Source organism: Eumetopias jubatus, unplaced genomic scaffold (genome assembly GCF_037043125.1).
Source record: "Eumetopias jubatus isolate StellerSeaLion01/CBP00866 unplaced genomic scaffold, mEumJub1_p1.0 scaffold_10, whole genome shotgun sequence".
NCBI classification, from domain to species: domain Eukaryota; kingdom Metazoa; phylum Chordata; class Mammalia; order Carnivora; family Otariidae; genus Eumetopias; species Eumetopias jubatus.
In genome coordinates this window covers 103,461,551-103,471,727 of record NW_028274816.1, presented here as the reverse complement: position 1 = coordinate 103,471,727, position 10,177 = coordinate 103,461,551, and the positions used below count along the sequence as shown (strand labels likewise).

At 47.0% G+C, this 10,177-nt stretch overlaps 1 protein-coding gene across 1 annotated transcript in view; it reads right to left on the bottom strand.

Moving 5' to 3' along the window:
• Nucleotides 1-8,714: 8,714 nt before the first annotated feature.
• The window catches only part of TOP2A (DNA topoisomerase II alpha), a 28,940-nt gene continuing 27,477 nt past the window's right edge, over nt 8,715-10,177 (bottom strand). Inside the window, exon 35 of the mRNA XM_028089902.2 lies at nt 8,715-9,809. Within this exon, the coding sequence (XP_027945703.1) occupies nt 9,681-9,809 (129 nt within the window). The 3' untranslated portion in view covers nt 8,715-9,680. The remainder of the gene's footprint in view (nt 9,810-10,177) is intronic.

Here is a 10,177-nt window from a genome sequence, read left to right as displayed (position 1 = left end):
GGCGCTGCGGACGCGGGGGCGTCAGAGGCCGACCCCATCAGCGTCCCCCCACTCCCCCCCCCCCGCCGCCCCAGCCCATGGGATGAGGTCAGCTGGCCCTCCTCTAACTTTGGGGCGAGGCAGGGGCTCAGTGAGGCCTGGGTTTAGCTGGGATTTTGTGGGAACTCGGGAGTCGGGGGTGAGGTGGGGGTCAGGAGGGGTTAGGAGATTCTCCACTGTGGGTGCCCTTCTCCTTGGGACCAACAGGTGCGGGGGAGGAGCCCCACCGTCGTGCTCTAGCTCTAGACCCCCATGGGCCTGCTTGGTTGGACCGCTGGCTCCTCCAGAGTCCAGATCTGTAAGGAGTGAACTTGGACATCAGGAGGGGCAGCCGCCCCCCGCATTGTAGAAGCAGAAACCCAGGGGTGCCCTTATGTGCTCCAGGATGCTTTCCATGGGCAACCATGGTGCCTCCAACCCAGGACTCCAGACCCAACTTGGTACCCCTGGGAGAGCTGGGAGCCAGTAGACCCAGAGGGACCTCACCTCCTTTCTCTGCCCACCATTTCTCTTGCCCTTCTTATTGCAGTGAAGTCCTCTCAGAATTGGGGGGTGGACGCAAAAGTAGTCCCACTTCCTTAACTCTCTCCTTTGTTCCAGGTGTCCGCTGCCATCCCACCGCAGAGTGGTGGGAATACGGGCCCAGCCCTCTCCCATCTCCTCCCTGGTGTCCCTCAGCTTCCAGGCTCCCACATCGCCTGAGAACCTCCCCCAACACACACACACACACACACACACACACACACACACACACACACACACATGGGTCCCACGGGTCCCACAGCCCCCTGGCGCCCCCCAGACCCTCACCTGACCCCACTCACCCTGGAGCTGGAGCTGAGGTGTTAGAGCCGAGGGAGGGATCCTGGGAGATGGCTGGGACTTGTTCCTCCTAGACCGGCTTTCATGTTCCCTTTTGGATTTGGCCAGGACAGATGACAGGACAGAATCGCTGAGAGGGGCTTGCTCTCCCCCTTCTCTTAAAGGGACAGGGTGGCCCTGTCGGCTGGCTCCACCCTTGGGAACAGACACAGGGCCATGCCCCTTGCTGGGCTTTGCCAGCCCTCCCTTTCTCCCTAACCCACTCCTACCCCCATCCCACTGCGGTGTCTCCTTTTGGGAATGGGGGAGGGGGTTAACCAGAACCAACCGCTTTTGAGGGGGGAGGTTATGGAAGCCCATGGAACAGATTCCCTCAAACTGGAAGGCCTAGATCCACTATCAACTGACTGCCACCTTTGAGGCTGGAGAGAGGTTTGGGGCTGAGTTGGGGGCAGCAGCTCTGTCACTAATCGCCTTGGACAAGCCACTGAGCAATTCTGGGCCAGTCTCCTGGCTTGTCAACTGAGGATGCTGAGCCATCTGACCCCCAAGTTTCCTTCCAGCTCTATGTCTTAAAGCAAAGATCCCAGTCATATTATGGAGAACAAAGAAAACCTGTGCCCAGAAAAGAAAAATCCCATATGGAAACCATTAAGGCATCAAGAGTGGTCAGCATTGGTGGTTAAATAAAAGCTTTTTCTTTCTTTCTGCTTTTCTATAATTTCCAGATTTATTATAATAAGCATGTTATTTTATAATGGGAAAAATAGACTTCTAGGAGGCTCTGAATCACATCCTATGACTCTAGGTGGCAGGAGAAGCTGTCCCTTAGGGGAAGAGTTAGGATGACTCATGATGACCTGAGTGGCCAGGGAGGGGACACCCCCAGGTTGAGACATTTTGTTCATCCCCTCTAGGCCTTTCTAGGAATCCACCCAACACACACACCATTCCCCTCCACCTGTGCACCTGCTCTCTACCAGGCCTGGCGCTGAGCCCGTCACACAAATTAGCACATTTAATCCTCTTGATGACCCTGGCAGGAGGGAAGATGAAACTCGGAGGGTCTCAGCCACTTGCCTACAGTCACACAGCATGTAAATAGCTGGTCCCTGTCTCATGCCTGGCTTGACTGGCTGGGAGCCCACGCACTTGAGCCCATCATGGAACTGCTCTCTCTCTAGCCTGCTTGGGTTTCCCAGGGCCTGACAATTCCCAGGGCTTTTGTTGGGTCTGGTGGGCCAGACACTGGAAGTGGACCATGCCTGCCCGGCTCTGAGTGGGGAGGTCAAGACTCTCCTCCTCCACGACATTTCCTCTTCCCTTCAGCCAGGGGGCCTGTATAATTTTCCATGTGTTGACAGGGACCCCCTGACCTGATTTCAGGAAGGGGTGGGAAACGAGCCCTTCACCCATACTGGCTCAGGGGCCCAGCCCAGCCTGGAAAAACCCTAGGTTAATGATGGTTGTGCCGGCGAACCCTGCCCACCGTCATGCAGAGTTCCCTTGGGAGTGGGCCTGGGTGGGGAGACACTGCCTTGGACAAAGTCCAAAGGAAAGCATGTGCTGGGGCCCCACATTCCAAAAACAGGATATGGGGTGGGGGCATGGCTGACTTTCCCAACCCTGACCTCTGCCTGCTCCTGGCAAAGTTGCTCCCTGACCCCCGAACCCCAGCCCCAGCTATGGGGGCTCAGGGACACACCTCATCTCCCCTGACTGTCCAGGATTGGTCCCTGCCCTGTCCTCACGGCCCCTGCTGGGTCAGGCCACCGGCCTAGCTTGGAAAAACCCCATCAGACTGCCTGTTGGGAGTGGAAAATGGCAGAGGTGGTGGGCTCGGGTGGGGCAGGAGCATGGTCTCGCTGTGCTGTCCCCAGCCCCTGATGCCACAGGGCCAGACACAGGAGACTGTACAATCTCTGGGAGCTAACCTCCTTCCCAGATAGCGCTGTCCAGCCTGAGAGGAGGTGTCACTGATGCTGCCCAGGGCTGGTGACACATGGCCCCATTCTTGGCCATACTTAAGATCTGGAGCTGGGCTGAAAGGCGCATCCTACACAGGGTCACGGTCAATCTCTGCCCCAGACACTTCACCCTAGCCGGTGGGACTGTGGAGCCAATTCCCATTCTGTCACACATGGACACACACACGCCGCTGCTGCATGGTTGTACCCAGTAAGTGACATCATCAAGACACGATTGTATTTTCTCTTCCCTGTGCCCCTCTAACAATTTTTAGTCTTTATAGAAATGTTGCCTTTTAGTGAGGCCTTCCCTAGCAGCCCTCACTGGAATTAACCCCCTACTTCCCATCCCCTTTCTCAGCTTTGTTTCCTTTGCACTGATCACTACATAACATACTCGGTATTTTTTTATTTTGATTTTTTATCCTGTGTGGCACCCGTCTCCTCCATTAGCATGTCGGCTCCATGAGGGCAGGGCCTCTGGTGCTCTGTTCACTGTCCTGGGTCACCACCTACAACAGTTCCTGGCACCTGGTCTATGCTCAGAAAGTATTTGTCAGGTGGATGAATGAAGTGGGGTGGGAGGGCTGCAGAGGGTGCGGATCAGCTGTGCCCCAAGACCATGAGAACGCTGGTGGGTCGCCTGCCTCAGTTGCTCGCTCTGATCTCGTCTAAAGCTTGTGATCACTTAAGTGGAGGATTTGGTCCGAGATCAGTAATCAGAATGTCTAGTCCTGGGTAGAAATGAAAACCCCAAAACGGGTTAATGGTACAATTCCTCCCTCACCTTTCTTCCCCCTCAGCCTGGGTGGGAACGGTGCAGGCCTCCGAGGGTGGGTGCGTTGGATTCCGGTTACCCTGCCGCACCTCTCTACCACCCCCCACCCCTTCTGCTGCATAGTGTCTGACCCTTCAAACCCTTTCCGGGCCTGAAAATCCTCCGGACAGGCGACCTTCTGTTCACAAGTGGTCCCCGCTCCTCTCTTCTCCCCCGGCCTTCAGTCTGCGGCTCCGAATACACCCCTCCGGCTCTGCCTCCTCACCCACGGGGACCCGCTAACACGCTACCTCCTCCCTTGGCTCTATAATTATTTAAGATTAGGTTCGGCTGTAACAGCAAAAGAGCAAGAACAGTGGCTTAAACAAGAGAGAAGCTTGTTTCCCTCTCATTTGAAAGCAGGAGGCCGGTGGGCTGTTCAGCGGTGGCGGGGCAGCTCTATGCTCCAAAGTCCTTAGGGGTGCAGGCTTCTCCCCACCCCTCCCTGGGTGTGGCCCACGTTCTCCGCGATCCTGTCCGCCGCACTCCAGGCAGCGCATGGATGAAGGGATGAAGGCGGGAGAAACTAAGTGCAGGGATGTCTCTCAGAAAGTCCCGGAAGCTGCCACGTGACCGACTGCTCACATATCATTGGCCAGGATGACCTTCCGCAAGGAAGGCTGGGAAATGTAGTCTTTTTTTAAAAAACCCCAGGTGGCCTTGCACGCAAGAAAGGGGAATTTCACCCTCACGGTCACAGATCTGCTTCTGTTATTAGCCCTCTCCGCTGAGGTGGGGATTCAGAGAAACTCGGTTCCCTCAAGTCTGCCCCCGCCAGCTAAATAGTTCTATTCAGGTTCTCAGCGGTTTGGATGATGCCCACCCACGTAGGTGGTGATCTTTACTCAGTCTACTGATTCAAATGCTAATTTCTTCTGGAGACGACACCCCAGGAGACATCCCTAAGAGACACCCCTATTTGGACATCCCTTAATGAAGTCAAGTTGATACATACAATTAACCTTCACAAGTTCCTCAGATTTGCAATGGTGCTGCACCTGAGTGAAAGACACCTGAGACTCATTCCTGGAGTGGTTCAAGTTCAGCGTCATATCAGAACTGGAACCCACATATTACTTTTATAACCTGGAAAAATTATGGTTCTTTTCATTTGGAAGGTAGACATGTAACATTTACTATTTTTGTAAACTACAGGAAGATGCAAAAAAGAAAAAAATCACCCAAATCTCATTCTCCAAAGAAAAGCAGATGACATTTTGCAGCAACTTACAGTTGGCCTTTCAGGTTTTTTTTTTTTTTTTAAGATTTTGTTTATTTATTTGACAGACACAGCCTCTTTTGGAGAGGCTTTTTTTTATTATTATTCTGATGTTGCTTTTATTTTTAAAATCTGGTTAAGAATATATATATTTTTAAAGATTTTATTTATTTTGAGAGAGAGAGAGAATGAGAGAGAGCACATGAGAGGGGGGAAGGTCAGAGGAAGAAGCAGACTTCCTGCCGAGCAGGGAGCCTGATGCGGGACTCGATCCAGGGACTCCAGGATCACGACCTGAGCTGAAGGCAGTCGCTCAACCAACTGAGCCACCCAGGCGCCCAAGAATATATTTTTAACATTTTTACATTGAGAACATTATAAGTGTCTGACAGTTCAGCCTGAGCTGGGCGGTTTTTAAGGCTCTAGCTTCGTGGTGCCCTTGAGCGTTGAAGCACCTTTGTTTCTGCCTGGACTCATGGCCTGCAGGGCCGGGTCCCCCAGGTCAAGGGTAGCTGGAGCCAGCTCACTTTAGTTTCTTTTCTTTTTTTTTTTTAAGATTTTATTCATTTATTCATGAGAGACAGAGAGAAGAGAGAGAGGCAGAGGGAGAAGCAGGCTCCCAAGGAGCAGGGAACCCGATGCGGGACTCGATTCCAGGACCCTGGGATCACGACCTGAGCTGAAGGCAGACGCTCAACCATCTGACCCACCCAGGCGCCCTCACTTTAGTTTCTGACGGACCACACAAGACCATGCAGCTTAGGTTTAACAACAAACTAATTTAAACAAACTAATTTAAATAAACATTCTAGGAGTTTTGAAGACCCTAATCGCCTTTCCACTCCCTCAGCACTGTATCTGTAGTTCAGCAAGATCCTTAATGGATTTGTAAGTACAAGTTTGAAAATTCCTGGTTTACATTTGAGCCTCACAGTCTAAAAGTTAACTTTTTAAAATTTATTATTTTTAGAGATTTTATTTATTTGAGAGTGAGCAAGGTAGAGAGCACAAGCAGGGGGAGGAGCAGAGGGAGAGGGAGAAGCAGACTCCCCACTGAGCAGAGAGCCTGATGCCAGGCTAGATCCCAGGACCCAGGCATCATGACCTGAGCTGAAGGCAGATGCTTAACAGACTGAGCCACCCAGGCGCCCCTAGTTAGCTTTTTATTGCAGTATTTATACACAATAAACTGCACCATTTTATAATATAATTCAATGAGTTTTGATACATTATACAGGATAATTTTTGTATCTTTTTCTCCCTGCTACCCAACAGGACTTTCCTGTTGTTAAATGTTCTGGGAAAATATGACTTTTAATGGCTCTGTAATACATGGTAAGGGTGTACCAGTTTAACCAGTTCTTCCACTGTAGGACACTTATTCTGTTCCCAGTTTTTCACCAGTGTGAATAATGCTACAATGAATGCTTTTGGACACAAACTTTTTGTTTTTTGGACTTCAGAATAATTTTCCAAAAGTGGAATTACTGAAGAAAGAGACACTGGGCAGGTCAGAACAGATATCCATCATTCTAGGAGCCAAAGTTAATTAAAAAATTTTTGTCTTTGGGTTTTAGGAAAAAATGGCCAGAAATCACTTAAAAAAATTCCCTTTCAGGAGGAACAGTGGGCTGCAATATGTTTTAAAAGAAAAGCCTGAGTATGCTTATTGTATTATCAATGGATGTGTTTGAATTCCTTATTTTCTCGATAACTATTCTTTTGTAACTCTAATTGGTGTAATACGTATTTATCTAAGCAATGTTTCATGTGTAGGAAATAACTATTCTATAAAGGGTCTAAATGTACATAACCGGGTTTATTAGCACTAGAATTTTTATCTTCTAGAATGTTAATTGGTTTAAGGAACGAAGTCAAGAGATGTATTCATTTGGAGTCTTAGTTAGCAAGTGCTTTACTGATCAGGAGCAAACTTCTATTTTTTTTTTAAAGATTTTATTTATTTGACAGAGAGAGACACAGCGAGAGAGAGAACACAAGCAGGGGGAGTGGGAGAGGGAGAAGCAGGCTTCCCGCCGAGCAGGGAGCCCGATGTGGAGCTCGATCCCAGGACCCTGGGATCATGACCTGAGCGGAAGGCAGACGCTTAAGCACTGAGCCACCCAGGCGCCCCAAACTTCTACTTTTAAAAAATAAATGTTTTGGAGTTTTTTCTTTCTAAAGAGGGTTTATATGCTTTCCTTCGATCAACAAATGAGTACTCACCAGACAGGGACTTCACCTCTGATTTGTAACCTTCTTTCATGTCAGTCAATAATGTATATGATCATTCTTAAGGAGTACCTTGTATTCCTCATTGTACCAAATTTGTTTAAACTGTTTTATCCGAGGTCTCTTGTTGTTGGACATTTAGGTTATTTTCAATTTTATTAGAGGCTTCAATAAGCATCTTTGCATGTGGCTTTTCTTGAGATAATTGTAGATTTTTTAAAAAAAGATTTTATTTATTTGACAGAGAGAGAGAGAGGGACAGCGAGAGAGGGAACACAAGCAGGGGGAGTGGGAGAGGGAGAAGCAGGCTTCCCGCTGAGCAGGGAGCCCCATGTGGGGCTCGATCCCAGGACCCTGGGATCATGACCTGAGCTGAAGGCAGTCGCCTAACCAACTGAGCCACCCAGGCGCCCCTGAGATAATTGTAGATTTACATGTAATTTTTTTCCAAGATTTTATTTGAGAGAGAGAGAGACAGAGAGAGAGAGAGAGAAAGAGCATGAGCTGGGGAGAGGCAGATGGAGAGGAAGAGGCAGACTCCCCGCCAAGCACTGGAGCCCCACGAGGGGCTTGATCCCAGGACTGTGGGATCACGATCTGAGCCAGGAAGGCAGACGCTCAACCGAGCCACCCAGGCACCCCTTACGTGTAGTTTTGAGAAACAAGAGATCCCTTGTATACTTTGCCCCACTCTCCCCTAATGGTAGCATTTTGCAAAATTATGTGAATAGGATATTGAGATTTCCTGTTTCTGTGCGTTTATGTGACTTTTTATACATGTCCCAATTCTTACCTTTAAAATTTTTTTGAGAGAGAGGGAGAGAATGTGGGGGTGCAGAGAGAGAGAATCTTAAGCAGGCTCCACACCCAGTGCAGAGTCTGACGTGGGGCTCAATCTCAGGACCTGAGGTAAAATTAAGAGTCAGTCGCTTAACCAGCTGAACCACCCAGGCACCTCATGTCCCAATTTTTCTCTTGAACTACATTTCTTAAAGTGAGAATTGCTAGGACAGAGTTTGACCTTTTGGCCCAGATTCTGATTCAAGGACTCATTTTTCCAGATCTTTGTCAACCCCTGGGGCTAGGTTTAGGATATCCCTCTGAAACTCAAATTACTTTTCTTTTGGTACATTTTTAAATGGTTTTGTTTTTGACATTTAAATAAAGTCTGTTTGAACTTAAACTTTGGTATAAGATGTGAGGAAGGGATTGGATTTATCTAACATTTCTAAATGATTGGCCAGTTGCCCTAACGTCATTTACTGAGATCATCAAGTAGTTGTCCTGATTATCAAAATAGTCATTAAAGGGATCATTAAAAAACCAAAACAAAACCACGCATATTTGAAACTACTTGCTCATGGGGGGGCAAGGCCTTCTCAGTGTGAAGGAGATGAATAACTTTGTACCCATGTATAAAAACCCAGGGAAAAACCTGATTGGCCTTGATTAGGTCAGGATGCTTATCTCTTAGACCTATTACTATGGCCAGGGGCTGTTAGGTAGGTACATCAGCAAATGATCAGAATTTCCCTTCCCTCAAAGGGAAGTAAAAATGGATATATTTTAGAGTAAGGAAAAGGGTATACTGCAAGGGGGAAAAAGGGTAATCAATGGGTTGCAATGTTTAGAACATTTTATTAAAGTAAAAAATTGTTGAAATTAAGTGAAATAGAAAAACATAGTAAATATTTACAAAAACATTGAAAACACCACTCAACTCACACACATGTAAAAATGCAGAAATATCTTAAAAAGTTTGTAAGTTGAATATTATGGAGATTTCTCAAAATGGATATAACCGCTCACTGCTGAGTATGGATGGCATTGATATAAGATCTTTGAGTGAATGTTGTCCCTGACTTTTTTGCAATCCAATCCTCCCTAGAAATTTGATCTTTGGGAGATTCGAACTTGGAGACAGCCCGAGGGGACAAGTCAAGAATTGAGATAGTCACAACACTAATTTCCTTCACCCTATTGACTGTGTTGAGGTTATACAGAGACAGCCACGCTATTTTTCTTCAGCCTCTGCTAATATTCAGAAGGATATGGAGAATATGAGCAATTTCTCATTGCTTGAGCAAAAATTCAGCACATAAAAGGCTGAGTGGGGAGTATTTGTACTAGAACTATAAAGTTCTATCTGATGGAAAATTACCTATAAAACTAAGGTAAAACAGAATTAATCATGCTCTATCTCTTATTTACTGAAAGTATGAAAAGAGGCAGAGTAGACATTTCTAACAATTTTAGCTTAATGAGTGGTCAAGAAACTATGTTATGCTGAAGTGACCACACAACTATCTCCAGAGTCCAGAAGAACTTAAAATCAGATTCTAAAGACAAAAGAAAAGACACTCCAAACATGGACAAAGCAGAGAAGAAAACAATGCCCACAGTGGTCACTACTTAGACAGTATTATAAAACGGTAATAGATACTTCTGCTCTACACACTTTGATGGTTCTGGATTAAAACTACCTTCCCCAAACAAAATTCAGAGGGGAGGATATTAAGGGACTCAGGTAACTCTAAAACCAGTCTTAGGCTCAATAAGACCATTACTTAAAAATTATCACATTTTAGAACAGATCATCTTCATCCGATTCTTCGAGGTACTTTATAGGTTTCTTTGCCCGTCCAGATTTGGCCCGAGGAGCCACAGCTGAGTCTAAGTCCAGATGGAAGTCCTCACTCTCCCCCTTGGATTTCTACAAAAGGAAGTCCAAGTAATTTGCACAATGTTAGTCTGACAGCAACATTTCACTGTAAAAAATATATCAACAGACTACAATTCAATGAGTTTCCCTCCTTCTAATAAGTAGTAAGAAATAGATCTAAGGCAATTCTCATTGACTAAGTGGCATATATATATATATATATGTATATAGGACTCGATCCCAGGACCCTGGGATCATGACCTGAGCGGAAGGCAGACGCTTAACTGACTGAGCCACCCAGGCGTCTCATAAGTGGCATGTTTTTATTTCTTTTTAATTTTATTTATTTATTTGTTTACTTTTAAAAGATTTTATTTATTTATTTGACAGAGACAGCGAGAGAGGGAACACAAGCAGGG